The 18,812-nt window shown below is 34.7% G+C and overlaps 1 protein-coding gene across 1 annotated transcript in view; it reads left to right on the top strand.

Annotated features, from left to right (window-relative positions):
* The window catches only part of ADAMTS20 (ADAM metallopeptidase with thrombospondin type 1 motif 20), a 177,954-nt gene extending 161,424 nt beyond the window's left edge, over positions 1 to 16,530 (top strand). Inside the window, exons 38-39 of the mRNA XM_030322578.1 lie at positions 13,344 to 13,448; positions 15,849 to 16,530. Coding sequence (XP_030178438.1) covers positions 13,344 to 13,448; positions 15,849 to 15,938 — 195 coding nt within the window. The 3' untranslated portion in view covers positions 15,939 to 16,530. The remainder of the gene's footprint in view (positions 1 to 13,343; positions 13,449 to 15,848) is intronic.
* Positions 16,531 to 18,812: the final 2,282 nt, after the last annotated feature.

Genomic DNA, 18,812 nt, shown 5'->3' with positions numbered 1-18,812 from the left:
TTGGCTATGTATTTTTCACATGAGGGCTTTATTATGTTGAAGTGTGTTCCCTTTAGACTTACTTTGCAGATTTTTTTTATTATTATGAATGGATATTGTACTTTGTCAAATGCTTTTTCTGCATCTATTGAAATAATCATATGGTTTTTATCCTTTCTTTGTTGATATGATGTATCATGTTGATTGTTTTTTTGAATATTGAACCACAATTGCATCCCAGGAATAAATCCCACATGATCCCGGTGAATGATTTTTTAAATGTATTGTTGGATTCTGTTTGCTAGTATTTTGTTGAATATTTTTGCATCTATGTTCATGAAAGATATTGGCCTATAGTTCTCCTTTTTTGTGGTGTCTTTTTGGTATCAGGCTGATACTAGCATTATAGAATGAACTTGGAAGTTTTCCTTCCTCTTGTATTTTTAGGAATAGTTTGAGAAGTTTAATTCTTTGAATATTTGGTAGAATTCACCTGTGAAGCAGCTGGTCCTGAATTTTTGGTTTTGGGAGTTTTTTGGTTATTGGTTCCATTTTATTTCTGGTAATTGGTTTGTTCAAATATTCTATTTCTTCTTGCTTTAGTGTTGGTAGGTTATATGTTTCTAGGAACAAAGAGACCAACACCTGATTTTGTTGATTTTCTCTTTTTTATTTATTTCAGCAAATTTTAGTCTGTTCTTTACTATTTCTTTATTTCTGTTTGCTTTATTTAATTTGTTCTTTTTCCAGAGTCTTAAGGTGGAAGGTTAGGTTATTGATATATCTTTTTTCTCTTTTGATATAGGCATTTACAACTTTAAATTTCACTTATTTTGCTGCATCCTCTGAGTTTTGGTGTGTGGTGTATTTATTTCCATTCATCTTAAAGTATTTTCCATTATCACCTGTGAGGTCTTGTTTGACTTATTGGTTCTTTAAGAGTGTAGTTTGAGGGACTCCTGGGTGGCTCAGTCGGTTAAGTGTCTGACTCTTGATTTCGTGGTCAGATTGTCATCTCAGGGTCATGAAATTGAGCCCCACATTGGGCTCCATGCTGGTCATGGAGACTGCTTAAGATTCTGTCTCTCCCTCTACTGTTTGTGCTCTCTCTCTCTCTAAAAAAAATGTAGTGTTTGAGTCCCACATATTTGTGAGTTTTCCAAATTTACCTCTGTTACTGAGTTCTTTCCATTGTGATTGGAAAATACACTTTGTATTCTTCATTCTCTTAAATGCACTAAGTCTTGTTTTATGGTATAACATATGGCTATTCTGGAAAATGTTCAATATGTGGTTGGAAAGAATGTGTATTCTGTTGTTGGTGAAATATTCTATACATGTTTGTCAGGCCTTGTTGGTTTGAAGTATTGTTCAACTTTTCCATTCCCTTGTTTATCTTCTGCCTAGCTGTTCTAGTCACTGAAATTTTGCAACTATTATTGTTGAATTGTCTATTTCTCACTTTAGTCTTATTTCATTTACTTGGTATTTTATTCATTTACCATGGGGTTTTTATATATGATCATGATTATAATTGTCATAATTTCCTGATATATTGACACTTTTGTCATTATAAAATGTTCTTTATCTGAAGCAGCATTTTTTTGTTTGTTTTAAAGGTCTAATTTATCTGACATTAGAATGGCTGCTCAGCTCATAGATAGTACATGATATATAATTTTGTCCCATTTACTTTCAACCTATTTATATCTTTGGATCTTAAGAGTGTCTTCTATAGAGAGCACTTTATTGGATCTCTGCCTTTGAATTGAGTTGTTTGATGATATTGATGTACCATTTTACTTTTTGTTTTCTGTATGTCTGAAGTTGTTTTTTTCCTCTATTCCTTTACCACTTTCTTTTTTTAATTGAATGTTTTTGAGTGTAATGTTTAATTTCCTTAATAACTTTTTCATTATATTTTTTGAATTGTTTTCTTACTTGCTGCTTAAGGGGTTACAATATACATCTTAACTTATCAGAATCGACTTCAGATTTACACTACCTAATTTTGAGTGAAATATAGGAAATTACTCCTTTATATGCTCTATTTCCTCTTCCCACTTTTGGTGTTATATTTGTTACATGACCTACATATGTAAAAATCCACATTATGTTTTCATAATAACTTTCTATAATTTTATGATTTTTAGAGAATATGAGAGAAGTAATGAGAGGAATTACATATTCATAGAGCTTTTTATGTGAACCTTTTTATTTAGCATTTCTAGTTTTCTTCTTTTCTTCCTGTGGATTTGATTTATTGGCTGGTGTTATTTCCTTACTCTCAAAGAGCTTTGCTTCCACCTGCCTCGTTTTTGCTATTATTATCAAATATATTACATTTCTATATATTATAGGTCAATAATATAATCATATACTTATTGGTTTATAAAATTGTTTAAAAATAAGTTAAGGGAAGAAAGGAAAAGAAAGATGCAATCATAATGTCTTTTATAATTACCTAGACAGTTACCTTTATCAGTACTCTTTGGTTGTTTTGTATTAATGTCTGGTGTTACTTGATTTCAGCTTGACGAACTTCCTTTAGCATGTCTTATAAAACAGGTCTACTAGTGACAAATCCTCTCTGTTTTATTTATCTTGAAAGTTTTCATTTGGCTTTCGTTCTTGAAAGATTGATTTGCTTGTTATAAAATTCTCAACTTACACTTTTTATTTTTCAGCACTTTAAATATGTCACCCGACTGTCTTCTAGCTTATAGATAAAAACATGGAGGTCAGCTATGTATCTTATTGGGGTTCTTATGTATGTGGTTATTTATCTCTTGATGCTTTCAGATTTTCTCTTTGTCTTTGACTTTCATCTTTACTGTCACATATTTGGATGTGGATCTCTGTGTATCTACCAAACTTGAAATCTATTGAGTTTCTTGGATGTATAGATTAATGTGTTTCACCAAATATGGAAATTTCAGACATTATTTATTCAAATATATTCTCTGCTCCTGTATCTCTCCCTTCCTTCTGGTACTTGCATTATGCATATGTTGGTGTACTTAATGGTGTATCCCTTTGTTTCTCTGAGGCTCTGTTCATTTTTCTTAATGCTTTTTTTCTCTCTGTTCTTCAGATTATGTAATCACTATTGATACCTGCCCAAGTTTGCTAATTCTTTTTTCTACCTGCTTCAATCTACTGTTTGAGCCCCTATAGTGATTTCTTTTGTTATTGTACATTTTAACTCCAGAATTGTCCTTTTGCTCTTTATCTAAATGTAACTTCTGTCTCTGTATTGATATTCTCTATATGATGAGACATTATTATCATACCTTTCTTTAAAACATGGTTTTCTTTAGTTCTTTGAACATATTTATAAGAGCGGCTTTGAAGTCTTTATCTGCTCAGCCAGACATGTGAAACCTGTCAAAGGCAGTTTCTATTGCCTTTTCCCCCTGAATGAGTCATCCTTTCCAATTTCTTTGCATATCTCAGTTTTTTCTTGAAAACCAAGCATTTTAGGGAATGTATTTTAGTAACTATGGACACTAAATCTCCTCTCCCCTCTCCTCTAGGACTTGTTTGCTTGCTTGTTTGTTTGCTTAGCTCCTTGGCTGGACTATTTTGGTGACATCTATTTTCTCTGTAGTGTGCAGTCTTTGATGTCACTCCTTGGATGGCACAGCCTTGGACATGTACAGTCACTCTAATCTTCCTGGAATGATAGTGTTTTTAGCTGAGATCTCTTTGTCTCTTTCCCAACTCTCCATGAAGTTTTTTTTTAATTTTTTTTAAACATTTATTTATTTTTGAGAGAGACAGAGTGTGAGCAGGGGAGGAGCAGAGAGACTGAAACACAGAATCTGAAGCAGGCTCCAGGCTCCGAGCTGTCAACACAGAACCCAACGCAGGGCTCGAACTCACGGACAGTGAGATCATGACCTGAGCTGAAGTCAGACGCTTAACCAACTGAGCCACCCAGGTGCCCCAAGTTTTTATTTTTATTCCTAGTTTGCGCATTAACTTTTTTAAAATTTAAATTCGAGTTAGTTAGCATACAGTGTAGCCTTGGCTTCAAGAGTAGAACCCAGTGACTCATCGCAGAAGTGCCCTCCTTAATGCCTATCACCCATTTAACCCATTCTCCTCCTACTTACTCCCTCCCAAAACCCCCACTTTGTTCTCTGTATTTAAGAGTCTCTTCACACCTGTCAGAATGGCTAAATTAACAGCTCCAGAAACAACAGATGTTGGCACGGATGCGGAGAAAGGGGAACACTTTTGCACTATTGGTGGGAATGCAAACTGGTGCAGCCAGTCTGGAAAACAGTATGGAGGTTCTTCAAAAAATTAAAAAAAGAACTAACCTATGACCCAGCAATTGCACTACTAGGAATTTATCCAAAGGATACAAATATCCATTACGTTTTTAAACTGGTCTGAATCTATTGATATCACATTCAGCTCTTAGACTCCATTAATTGCTAGATGATTGCTATATTCTTTCAATAACATCTTGGAGGAGTAAATTACTCCATGGACTAATCCAACTAAATTCAAGCCCTCTGGCCAAGGTAGTATTATAGGTCAAGTCAGACCTCAAGAGGAGCCCTTCTTAACTGTCTCTTTCCTTGGTTCTCTCTGTTAAACTTCAATTTGATCTACCATTTTCCTTGTTGCTCTCACTGAGCTATCACCACTCCCTTTTTAGCGTGTGTCATTAAAATCTTGTTTTCAGTTGCATCTTTAGTCTTGAAATTCTCCTATTTCTTTCTCAAATAAGCTCATACTCCTTAGAAAAAGCTATGGAACACTCCAACCTTAACATCATGACTCTATCCTAAGGAAAAAACTTTGCACTAGTTCTGTGGATCTAAGGATAGGGCCAACTTCTCAGAGTAACAATCCTACTTTTTAATAAGCAGGATCCTGAGTCATAGCAGTAACCCCTGCTCTTCTTGGCTTGCCCTTCTCAGCATAGAACCTCTGCCCTACCAGTGATTTTGAATGGGGATGATTGGAGCCTTGTGTTCTTGGCCAATCATGCCTGGGGTAGATCTTCTGTTTTATGAGTAGGGACTGAGTGGCGGATGGGAGCTTAGCTATTCTTACCTGTAATAGAGCTTCTGTGGCACAGAACTGCATGAAATGAGAATTGTTGACAGTTTTCCCCTCCCAGGGAGAAAACTTAACCTTAACGGAATGCTGGAGAAATGGAGCCTTGTGTTCCTATCAAGACTAAAACTGTCATCTTGCTGAGGTAAGAGTAAAGGGCAGGTCATGGTTCAAATGTCATAGACATTCCCTCTTCTTACCCAGATATAGTAGATTTTTTGTGAATAAATATTTTTCCATTTGTTGTATAACCTTAGGATAATTTCTAGAGACCTTAAATGGTTGTTGTATTTCATAATTTTTATGAGTTATGGTTGTTTTGTTGAAGAGTGAGGCCACAGGGCTCCTCAAGTTGCCATTCCAGAAGCACTTCCTCTCTTGGTCATATTTTAAAGGTAGATAACTTGGCAGAGAGGGCTCATATTCTCATTCAATCTTTGAAGCTGGCTAGCTCCATGCATGTCCATTCTTCTCCTTTTCTCCTTCATTCATATCGGTCCATCACATAATTGGTCTACTTCCCAGAATGTGACTCTCTGACCCACATCTTCTATTCAGTTCTTTTCCCAGGACAGTCCTTACCTTGATGAACTCCCCCTTATGAAGCCTGACACTGTGTTCTAAAGTCTTCAGACACCTGTTCTAAAGTCAAGGATGTGTAATCTAAACATTTTAGCATTCTCAACAATTTTTTTAATCCATATGGATTTTTTTAATTTATTTTTTATTTATTTTTTTAAAGTTTTTTTTTAATGTTTGTTTATTTTTAAGAGAGAGAGAGAGAGAGCAGGGGACAGGCAGAGAGGGAGGGGAACAGAGGATCTAAAGCCTGATGTGGGGCTTGAAACCACAAACCATGAGATCATGACTTGAGCTGAAGTCAGAGGCTCAACCGACTGAGCCACCAAGTGCCCAAACTCCTACGGATTTTTTAGTAACACTTCCCTTTAACTAGAGATTATTAAATAAAGATTAAATAGAGATTATTCATTCTCAAATGATCAACCCATGTCAAGACTGATGAACTTTGTCCAACAACCCATCCTCCTTATAAGCTATATCATCTTGTCAAATACTTAATGTTATTAGAAAGAAGCAAATTGAGAATGCCACGTAGAGATGTGGAGAGTCTGATACAAGGTCTCACAGATGCCATTACTTTGGAAAGGTTGCCAAGTTCTGGGAATCCAGTCTTTTTTATTACATGTTAAATTGGGCAAGGTCAGGGTTGATGAAATAAAAACTAAATTCACAAGAGAGCTGATAGGCAATTAAATCATGTAACTGTCAAGTGGAATCAAAATTTTTATCTCAGAGTGCCTAGGTGGCTTATTCAGTTAAGTGTCCAACTCTTGATTTCGGCCTAGGTCATGATCTCATGGTTTGTGAGATCTTACATGCTTGGGATTCTATTTCTCCCTCTCTCTCTGCCCCTCCCCCTCTCATGATCACACACACACACTCTCTCTCTCTCTCAAAATAAATCAATAATCATTAAACACACTTTCATCTCACTTAACTTTCCTAATGGGAAATATCTAACAGAAAGCTAATTATTATAAAGAGTATTTCTTTTTTTTTAATGTTTATTTTTGAGAGAGAGAGAGAGAGAGAGTGAGAGAGAGAGAAACAGCATGAGTGGGGGAGGGGCGGAGAGAGGGAGACACAGAATCCAAAGCAGGCTCCAGGCTCTGAGCTGTCAGCACAGAGCTCGATGTGGGCTAGAACTCATGAGCCACGACACCCCAATAAACAGAATATTTCTTGTTGAGCTTAATATCTGAATAAGAGGCGTTAGCACAGTTAGGTTTTTAAATGATACGATAATTTCTAACCCTTTCTCTAATATCTTGAGAAAGTTATGTAGTTGTAAATTGGGCAATCCCATTTCATAGTTAGGAGAAGCAGACATTCCATGTTAATAACCTGTCCAAGGTCCTTGAGAAAGTCAGAGGCAGAACCAGTACCGTAATAAAATATTCCTCTCTACTCATCAAGGTGAGATGCCTCCCTCGTGTAGTTCTCCAGGCATTTCTGGAATGCCAGGTTTTATTTCCCAAATTAGATGTTAGCGAGCATAGATAGGTATGTGCTGTGAATAGGAAATTTACCTATCTATATTCATTCTCTACAATTCAACCGGCTGAGGTTTATGTTACCAAAAATACAAACTGTCCAGTATTCTTAGAGGTGTTCCGTCAAATATATAAACCAGATTCTGTGTTAAGTTATACAACATTTGCATGAATACTCTCCAGATGTTTGATGTCACAGAAAGAACTTATTTTGTTTGGGATTCATCAAAACCACATCCTCTGTGTTTGCATATGACAGGGCACTCTGGGACATGAATTCTAAAAAGAGAATGGATACATATGGCACTCTTTAGGGAAAATAAACTTTGCCACATTGCAATATAAGATGAAGTTAAGGAGTGTGATGTGACTTTAGAATACATACATCAAAAGTGAAGTAAAGGAAAACCTTTGATACTTTTCAAACAGCCACAAAAATTGGACGATAAAACCTAATGTTTATCTCTTTAGCTGTTTTATAATTAATATTGATGACACAAGAGCAAGAGAAAGAACTACATTCAGCTAATGCAAGTAGATCATGGCCAACATCTATTTTGAGAATTCAGAACCAGTCATTAAATATTTCAAACATGTATTTTTTACCATTAGGATACAGAGTTTGATACGCATCCAAAGATCTACCTTTTTGATTATATTGTTTAGATTATCCCTCTCCTTATTTTTGCCTGCTTGATCTGTCTTGTTACTAAAAGTGGTATATTAAAATTTCCTATTGGGGGTATCTATCTATCTATCTATCTATCTATCTATCTATCATCTATGTCTACTTGTATCTCCTATAGTTTTATTTTATAAAAGTCACTGTGTTACTCAATTCATAATATTCATGGGTTATTTCTTCATTGTAGATTATGGTTTTTAGTATTTATTTGTCATGTTTTCCTGATTTAAGACTTGAATTCTACTTTGTCCCTTAGTATTATTACCCTTCTTCTTTTCTTATGTTCAGATTCCTGGTATTTTTTTGCCCATCCTTTTAATTTTAGCTTTTATGGATCACTTTATTTTAAGTATGTCTCTTACATACAACAGATTGTTGGGTTTATTTTGCAAGCCTTTTGGAAAATTTATTCTTTAAATAAATTTTATACCCATTCACATTTAAAAAAGTTATAGAGAAAAATTACCTTTTTTTTTTTTAGTATACAGTTTTAACATATGTACAGATTCACATTACCATCAGTATAATCAACATATAGGGCAATTCCAAATCTTTGGACCTAACTTCTGGTAAACACTGAACTGTTCTCTGTTGCCATTGTTTTGCCTTTGCTGGAATGTCATACAAATGTCATATAAATGGAAAATACAGTATATAACGTTTTAAGATTGGCTCTCTTCACTCAACATAATGCCTTTGTGATTCATCTGTGTTGTTGCATGTGTCAGTAATTTGTTCCTTTTGTATTGCTGTGAATTATTCTATCATATACAAGTTGTACAGTGGTCCTATGGTTTGTCCACTCATCCGGAAGAATGGGTTGCTTATAGTTTGGGGAGATTATGAATAGAGCTGATATGCACATTTGTGTGCAGGTGTATGTGTGAACATACATTTTCATTTTTCTGGGATAATTACCTGATTAATGGGATTGTAAGGTCATAGGGAATGTGTATGTTTACCTTATAAAAAACTACCAAACTGTTTTAAAGAGTAGCTGTACTATTTTGTATTCCCACTAGCCAAGATTAAAGTTCTAGTCGCTTTGCTTCCCTGTCAGCACTTAGTATTGTCAAGTTTTGTTTTCTGCCCCATCATGTTCTGTGGAATCTCATTGTGGTTTTAATTTGCATTTGATTCTCAGTTAAATATGTTAAATACCTTTCATGTCCTTATTGGTCATCTGCATATCCACTTTGGTGAAGTGTTTTTTCAAGTCTTCTACCCATTTTAAAAATTGGATTGTTCATTTCCTACTGTTTAATTTTGAGAGTTCTTTACACATTCTGGATACAAGTCTCTTGTTACATAAGATATTTGCAAATATTTTTTCCTGATCTGAGCCATAGCTTTTCTTTCAAGTGTCTTTCACACAGCAAAATTTTTAAATTTTAATGAAATCAAATTTATTACTTTTATCCTATATGGGTTGTGCATTTAGTTTCATATTGAAGAACTCCTTGACTAACTCCAAGTGACAAAGATTTTCTCCCATGTTTCCTTCAAAAATTTGTATAGTTTTATAGTTTTACCCTTAGACCTGTGGTTGATTTTGAATTAATATTGTGTAAAATCTAATGGATTTTGCATGTAGACATCCACTTGTCCAAACACCATTTGTTGAAAAAACAATATTTTCTCTACTTAATTACCTTAACAGCTTTGTTAAAAATCAAGTGGACCTATTTTTGGTCCACTTGTGGGTCTATTTCTGAACTCTATTCTGTTCCATTGATCTACCTATCTCTCCAACACAGCAGTGCCTTGGTTATGATAGCTTTATAATAAGTGTTAAAATAAGGTAGTGTGGGTTCTTCAAGTTTATTCTTTTTAAAAATTAATTTAACTATTTTGTCTTTTCATATAAATTTTAGAATCAGTTCTCTAGAGCTACAAAAATTCTCCATGGAATTTTTATTGCAGTTGCCTCAGATTATAGATCCCTTCATGATAAAATATGTTCAACACATTTTAGAATTATCAAACTATAATGATGTAATAAGACCACATGAACCAACCAGTCAATAAGAGAAGTAGAACATTAAAACTTATGTCTACCTCTATAGCTCTTCTCTTATATCCACAACTACTTTTTCCTTTGATGCAGTCAATTAATTACTCAAGACATTCCAATTTGTTGAATTATTGGATATTTGAATCACCTTCCACTTGTGACTTTGCTATTAGAATTTTACATCTTATGGCCACCTCTTCTAAAAAAGGTTGAGAGTAGAAGAAGAGGTAAACCTCATACTACTTTTAAAACACAAATTTTTAGCAGCTACATTGAACTAATTTTTTAAGTTAAAGGTTAGGTTTAAGGAGGTATACATTTTAATCTTAAATAAAAATATGTAACTAAAATAATTAATTTATCCAATCATTTATTCCTTCTGAAGTCCCATAGGAATGTACCAGTACCTTTTTTTATACACCTGTAATTCTCTACAATGCATTGCATTTATTTATATACATATGCTATTTTATTTTTCCCCCTGTTTAGTAAAATATAATTGTCATAGAATATTGCATTAGTGTAAGGTGTGCAAGATAATGATTTGGTTATGTATATATTGCAAAATGATCACCACAGTAAGTTTAATTAACATCTATCACCTCACATAGTTACAAAATTTTCTTTGAATGAGAACTTTTCAGATCTACTCTCTTAGCAACTTTCTTTTTTTTTTTTTTTTTTTCAACGTTTTTTATTTTTATTTTTGGGACAGAGAGAGACAGAGCATGAACGGGGGAGGGCCACAGAGAGAGGGAGACACAGAATCGGAAACAGGCTCCAGGCTCCGAGCCATCAGCCCAGAGCCTGACGCGGGGCTCGAACTCACGGACCGCGTGATCGTGACCTGGCTGAAGTCGGACGCTTAACCGACTGCGCCACCCAGGCGCCCCTTAGCAACTTTCAAATACATAGTACAGTGTTGTTAACTGGAATCACCATGCTGCCCATTATATTCCCAAAATTTATCTTAAAACTGGAAGTTTTTATCTACTAAGGACATAAATAAAGCTCATGAAAATTAGTCTGGAGAAATGGAGCAATAGATATTTCTAGACCAACTGATTGTGTCAATGACCACCTAAGTCTGTCAGTGGTCAGTCATTTTTTTTCCTTTCATTGAATGCTTCCAAGCAACCTTGAGCAGGAGGGTAAAGAATTAAGGAAAGTGTAGAATGTTAGGCTGTGAAAACACCGAATGGCCTGCTGGGGCGCTCAGTAAGTGGCTTGTCACAGGAAACCTACATCGCAGAATATACGTCTATTTTTAAGGAGTTTTGTTTGGTGAGAAGCCTACTTATGAGTTAATGTGAGATGGAGATATTCAATGCAAAACTTGTAGCAGGTTGACTGAGAATTAGTTATTTACTAATATAAAATACCAAATGTGTCTAGTATTTGCCAATATAAAATACCAATGTGTCTAGTATTAATGTCATTCATTATCATGGCATATGAAAAGTTTATATGTGTATTTGTGTATTCATGTGTATGTAATGCTAAAATTTAATATTTGTAATGTTGCACTTAATTTATCCATTCAAAAACACTAAGCCATATTCTGGGCTCTGAGAATACAGGAATGAAACATATAGGTCATATTCTAAATTTATAACCAAATGATATATGTGATATATTTTCTATGGAATTTATCTAAACATTAGTTCTCTTTCAGGGAAATTCTGTATATATCAAAATTATATCATAAATGTATTTGAATTTCTATTTGATTTTAATTAAGAAATAGCTTAGACTTCTTAGCAATAAACTAAATTGATATATAATTGTTTTAGCAATAGTAATAATTCACATTATAGTTATATTTGAAATCTATTTCATCTTTGCCTTCATGACAAGATAATATTTTCAATCACATAATGTAACTCCTAATATTTTATCACAGTCTTGCTCAAGATTCATGCATCTTAGGCTATGGGATATAGTGATGTAATCTAAGAAGATCACTCTAAATCTATGTGTACATGGAACGTTGGCAATAAGCTTAATTAGCATTAATTCTACTTTTGAATGTGTAATTGTGTACTGCAAGACATAAATGTGCCCAAATTTTATCCAGTTTTGTCACACATTTTCTCAATTAACAGATATTTAAGGTTTAATATTTAGCAAAGATAGTCTGAAATATTTTGACATGAAAATGGTTCTTGTGTCTTGAAAAGAATTAGATCATAATGCCACTAGGGGGCTCACAGACCATGTGTGTAAATCCTGTGGCATCATACGCTTCAGGGCACTTTAAAAAGGGATGTAATAGCTGGGACAATAATATTACACTGACTAGTTTTGTGTGGGGGGTTAAGAAGTAACATTTTTATGGCAACAGAGAAAGTCACATTAACAGGAGAGTCCAGAAAATACATTAAACAGGTGTAATTCATCAGAGAAGTTAGTAAGAAGAGGTCAAGAATAGAAATTGAAGAGGTGTACCTGGGTGACTCAGTTGGATAAGCGTCCGACTTCGGCTCAGGTCATGATCTCGTGGATTGTGGTTTGAGCCCTGTGTAGGGCTCTATGCTGACAGCTAGGAGCCTGGATCCTACTTCGGATTCTGTGTCTCTTTCTCTCTCTCTCTCTCTCTGCCCCTTTCCTGCTCATTCTCTCTCTCTCTCTCTCTCTCTCTCTCTCAAAAATAAATAAACATTAAAAAAAATTAAAAAAAAAAGAAATTGGAGAAATGTGAAAGTCTGGCATTAGTCCCTGTGAACACCCCATCTCTTAGGACTTGCCTATTGCTACAGGGACACAAGCTCTAGCTGTCAAGCCGTGGAGTCCTAGGGTTGGACAGAATTACTTTTGCACAAATAACATTATATGGTATTGATTCAGATGTCTCATATTGAGATTTGTTTGTAATCAATGTTTAAAAGGCTTTAGCTGGTTCACTTCCTTTAGAGTAAAATTATATCAATATTATTTCATTTTTTAAAGAAAGACCCTTGAAAAATAATTTGAAGTGTTTCTTATGTAATTCAAATTGAGGTGTTTTTATCCAAGAGCATTCTTTTTTTTTAATGTTTATTTTTAAGAGAGAGAGACAGACAGAATGCAGGCGGAGGAGGGGCAGAAAGAGAGGGAGACACAGAATCTGAAGCAGGCTCCAGTCTCCAAGTGAGCTGTCAGCCCAGAGCCCGACAAGGGGCTCGAACTCACGGACTTGGACTGCGAGATCATTACCCGAGCCAAAGTCAGATGCTTAACCAACTGAGCCACCCAGGTGTCCCGAGCATTCTTTTTTTCTTTTAATAATATTATTAAATGTCTATTTATTGATTTTGAGACAGAGATAGAGAAAGAGAGGGAGAGAGAGAGAATCCTAAGCAGGCTCCACTGTCAGCACGGAGCCTGTCGCCAAGCTCGAACTCAGAACTGTGAGATTATGACCTGAGCTGAAACCAAGAGTCCAATGCCTAACCAACTGAGACACCGAGGTGCCTCCAGGAGCATTCTTAAATATTTTATTAATTCCACCTATTTTGTTTTGTTTACAATCTAGGGACAGTTCAGCATTAACTTGGCAGGAACTGGAATGAGGATATCCAGCACAGCAAAGTGGCTTGCTCAGGGGAATTATGCCTCTGTCATCATCCACAGATCACAAGTAAGTCCTGCTGGACCAAAATGCCTGTCTGAAATACTGTGCTGTGAACTGGAATTAAAGGACCTCTACTTTAGAGTTATAAAGTAAATGACTAATGAGTTATTGCATATATGAGGCATGTTACATATAATGGGGCATAATATTAATCTATGAAATAATGAAACTGGGTTCATTGTTATTAATGTACATGTGTTTTTACATGCATATAAATCCATGTGTAGGCTACAGATCCTTGAACCTGAAATATCAAATGCCAGGGCATAGAGATTTTATCTGGCTTGTTTGGGGCTGCTGACTTGATATGCCAGTACTTCAAAAAGAGGTAGTGCTGTTAGCTATACTTTAATTATTAAAGATGTGGTAGTTTTAGTATTTCAAAGTGAGGAGTATATTTTTGGTTTATTTACCTCAGTGCTTTGATTCAGTGATGGGGGTGGTGTTAAAGCCATTTGTCGTTTAACATCTGTTCTTTATAGTTTCTCTAAGAATTAGGACTATTTTTATGGGTGTATGCATATTTTCCTCTGCCTTTATCTAGATAACATCATACTTGGCTTTTACTGTAGCACACGTATTACATGTAGAACACATTTAATTTGCTCATACACTGCCCTGGCACATACCCTTTATGAGATGGTTCCTGTTACTTCCGGTTACCATGTCTCAGATAGCAGGACTCTATCTACAGTAAATCAGGATCTGTAAGTGTTTTCACCTGTGTTACTCATAAGTCAGCACCATCGACAGCCCCTGCCCATTCGATTTTAGGGTTTTTCTTTCTTTTGATAGAAGTTACTTTTGTTATACTCCTACTTGTATCAATATTATTTGTAAGTGAAACTCAATTTTCTAATATTCATAGACACTAAGACATTCTATTTCTGAAGACTATGCAACTGAGTTTTAATGAACACCTAAAGAATTTAAATTTTTATCATTTCTGCCATTTGGGTCAGAAGTAGGCTTTTAGAACAAATGGCTATTTTTAAATTTTGATTTGGCATATTTAGGTCTAATCCCGTTTGGTAGAAAGTATGGGAATAAATGAATTACTTGAAGTATATTCTGAGCAGGTCTCAGTGCAAAGAGCTCAATGAAATATTTCACCTTATTTATCCAGCTTTTAGATATCTTTTTGGTATTGTAAAGAGACCACCAGTAGGTGTGACTATTTAGTACAGTCATTCCTTTTGCTTCTTTTGAAGTTCCATTGTAAAGCTTAATTATTTAATCGACTGAGAATTTTGACCTTGATCAAAAATGTTGCATATGAAAGCATTTCCTGAAACCTGAGTCCTGGTGTGAAGCTGAGATGGGTGGAACCCACACTTACGCATGAAATGCAAACCTCTTTTTACTTGCCAGGACATTTTATCCAGATTAGCTTTTTACTTAAACAATCTGGGGATAAGAATGTATGTATATGAATGGGAATTTTTACCGCCATTCCCTTCTTCTCTGCTTACTTACATTCTTGACAGTTAAAAAGCTTCTGAAAGAAAAGACAACTTAAAAACCCCTGATCTCAAAACACTCTTTACCCCAAAATGTTCTAGGAACTCAAAGTTTCCTTCTCTGCCCTCCCTTTTAACATGAAAAACAAAACAAAACAAAACAAACAAAAACTTTATTTTCTCCAGATACTCATATAGGAGCTCAAACTATTTTTTGCCTCATCCTATTAAAATGTCTTCAGTCTTTTGGCTTTTGGTCAAAGATGGAAAGCAGTCTAGAGAGAACATGCATCAATACCTCTCACCAGCCTCTGTCTACCTGTTTGTCAGTGAATGGTTCTCCTTTTCTTAAAATAGGTGGAAAAAAAAAAAAAAGAAAAAAAGAGAGGAATCTCCCTTCTTAGTCCTTTTCTAATTATAATTACTGCTTTTAGTCCAGTTTTATCCATTTTATCACCTTCTCCCTTTCTATACTTTTCTTCAAACTGTGTTTGTAATACTTCTGTGAGATGTTTAAGGTTAATGGGGGAGAATAGGACTTGTCAGTTAAGGTCAAATTCGTATAATATATTTTTTATTTAGCCTATGAGAAGCTTATGTAAAATCATGTAAATATCAGACAGCAAATTGGGAGAGTTTTTAACAAGCTCGCTGAAGCAAATAGACACCTCGATAAAAAATATGTAGTTTGAGATGAATTGTCTAAATTTTAGTGTGGATTATAATCAAGTAGCTAATATGAATCTCAGATTATCCAGTTCCCATGACCACAAATTTCAACTAAGCCTGAAACGGTATGATCTTTGACCTCAAATGTAATTGTTATAGGAAACTTTGGCTAAATGATTTCAGCCCCATGATTCAAAGCATTTGCTCTTTCTGCCTGTGTGCACAGATACCAGCTCATGTATGGTTATCCTATATTTCTGCCTCTTCCTATTTTCAGGATGGAACCAAAGTCTACGGGAGATGTGGAGGGTTCTGTGGAAAGTGTATTCCTCACATGACTACTGGTCTCCCAATTCAAGTAATATGAACATTCAGAAATGGGAAGTATGAGGAGATATTCTCTGGAATATCTGAGAATAACCGGTGCTCGTTTCTTTACTCTTCCCTTCCTGAGATTTCCACATCCAAAATGTCTGTGCCTTTTCTTTTCCTTTTCTTTCTTTCTTTTTTTTTTCCCAGGGTGCTCATCAGGGAATCAAATCACTGCTTAATTTTTCCAAAGCCTTCCAAATAAGCTTAACATGTATATGATTCTAATCGGGATCTTTTTAAAAGGACACAATAATTTATGGTAGAATATACAGATATTTGAATGAATTATACCAAGGTAATGTTGCTGTTAACAAACACCTTGGAATGGATTACAGTTATATTATACCTATAATCGTACATATAAATCTACTCAGTACTGAATTGTACAATGAAATGTTTATTCTACTTGTTAAAATGGAGCAAGTAAAAATTAGGAAAATGAATTTATTTAAAACAACTATAAACATTATTAAATCTGTCAGGTGAATAGCAAATCCATAGTCACATCAAAAGTACATAGCCATTATACTTTCTACTGATACAGCTTAGATACCTTGTTTTATATTTCCTTTAATTTTTAATTGTGGGTTATGGTGCTTCAAATAAAAAAAATTATCCTGGAAATGCAGTATACTTTTATATTAAAAATGTATGCTTGGGTTAAATACAGATATGAAAATTTGTGGGTATAACACAGAAGATATGATATAGTAGAATTTTACTTAAAACACCTACCTCTAATTTGATTGTACATACAAAAGCAATATGTTGTTTTTATAATGTTTATATTCTGTCTCAATAACTCTTATATATGTATATATTTACTCTGAAAGATCTAGTTTCTCAAAAACTATATACCGTATTTTATTAATTAAATAGAGAAATGAGAATAATTGAAATTTTGGAAATCCCATTTTGGTAAACAAAATTATGTTTACATATGCAAAATTTTTATTAGAGATGTTCAAGTTATTTTATATCTGAGGTTTTCAAAGCCAAAACATAAAAGATAGTATACAAAAATTAACTATTCATGGGTAAATTCTCAGGTATTTAGAGATTTTTTTCAGGTGAATAATTTGTGTACTATATAATAATGTGATTTTAAAAGAATCATAGACAAATAGTATTTTCCTATGGCAACTTCTCTGTAAACCAAAAAATGAATCTACTAATAGATTTTTGCCAGGAAATAGTTAGTATACTAGTTTTACCCACAAAGGTTTTTTTCCCCCAAACATTTATTATTATTTATTTTTTCCCCAAACACTTTTTTCCCAAACATATATTGTACCATATAAGGTACTAAGGCTATTTGTGCCAGTGTGGTTAGATAAACATTTAGGGATCTCTGTATCAGAAATGAAGTATTTTGCACTATGTGCCTTAAACCAGTTACAATCATTAATACAAAATGTGTAACATTTTCTAGAAATGTTTTCATTCATAATTAAAATCTTACAAACATTTAAATAATAAACATATCTGTGTGATACATTAGCATTTTGTTTTTGTTTTCCTTACATGCAAAAAAATGAGTCCTCCACCAAAAGTCTATAACCCTAAAACCACTCCAGAAATTCCAAGAATTTTTATTTTAATTGTTGCAGTTGGGATGGAAAGGGCTCCTATCCTGTGTATACCCTTCTCGTGGCAGAGGGAATATGGGCAGGAAGTGACAAAAACTTACAATGCCTTTAAAAGCTTCTGCTTATACAAGGGATATCCATGTCTATTCACATTCAATTGGCCAAATTAAATCATATGACCCAAATCCTAGTCTCTGGGACAGGGAAATATATTCTCCCCATGGGGCAAGATTGCCAGGCACAGGCAAATGGGTGAGGGCCTAGAATTCTCTCCCAGGGGGAGGGAGCAGGTCCTTGTAAACAAGAATACATTTTACCCATCCATCTTCAGCCTTCCTGGAAATTGTCAAAGTACTATCCAAAGCAGTTAAATCAATTTAAATTACCACTGGCCAGGTGTAAAAATTTTAGAGTATCCATTGAGTTTGTATTTTGAGTATCCATTTAGAGTATCTATTGAGTATCCATTTAGAGTATCACTGAGGAATGACAAATGAATTTTTTTTTAAATTTTCTTTAACGTTTATTCATGTTTTGAGAGACAGGGACACAGCGTGAGTGGGGGAGGGGCAGAGACAGAGGGAGACAAAGAATCTGAAGCAGGTCCAGGTTCTGAACTGACAGCACAGAGCCCTTCGCGGGGCTCGAAGTCACAAACCGTGAGATCATGACCTGAGCCGAAGTCCGACACTTAACCAAGGGAGCCACCCAGGTGCCCCCAATGAATTTTTTTAAATCTAATCTGCTGGGATATAGCATAGTATTTCACTGTTTGAATATTTATATTTATCTCATTACTAGATTGGATGAGGATTCTTTTACATACACTTTTCCATTAGGTTTCTTTTTCTGAGAATTGCTTATTTTTATTCTCTTTGCCTCTCTTCTGCCCCATCTTTCCCATCTTCTCATATCCCCCAACCCACTCCCCAATTCATTAAGAAAGAAAGAAAGAAAGAAAGAAAGAAGAAAAAGAAAGAAAGAAAGAAAGAAAGAAAGAAAGAAAGAAAGAAAGAAGAAAGAAAGAAAAAGAAACATACATGAGGGAAAAAAGGAGTTTTATGTGAATGTGATTTAAAACATTTGAGAATCTCTTGTCACAAAGCTTGCTTTTGATTCTACCTTAAATTACTTGCAAATATTAATATGTACTGTATAATAATTTCCTGTTCTTGCTTATCATTTAAGATGAAGCATTCTCGGGGCGCCTGGGTGGCGCAGTCGGTTAAGCGTCCGACTTCAGCCAGGTCACGATCTCGCGGTCCGTGAGTTCGAGCCCC

Source organism: Lynx canadensis, chromosome B4, assembly GCF_007474595.2.
Source record: "Lynx canadensis isolate LIC74 chromosome B4, mLynCan4.pri.v2, whole genome shotgun sequence".
Lineage (NCBI taxonomy): Eukaryota > Metazoa > Chordata > Mammalia > Carnivora > Felidae > Lynx > Lynx canadensis.
The sequence above is the reverse complement of the archived record's forward strand: the minus strand, read 5'-3'. Positions and strand labels throughout refer to the sequence as shown.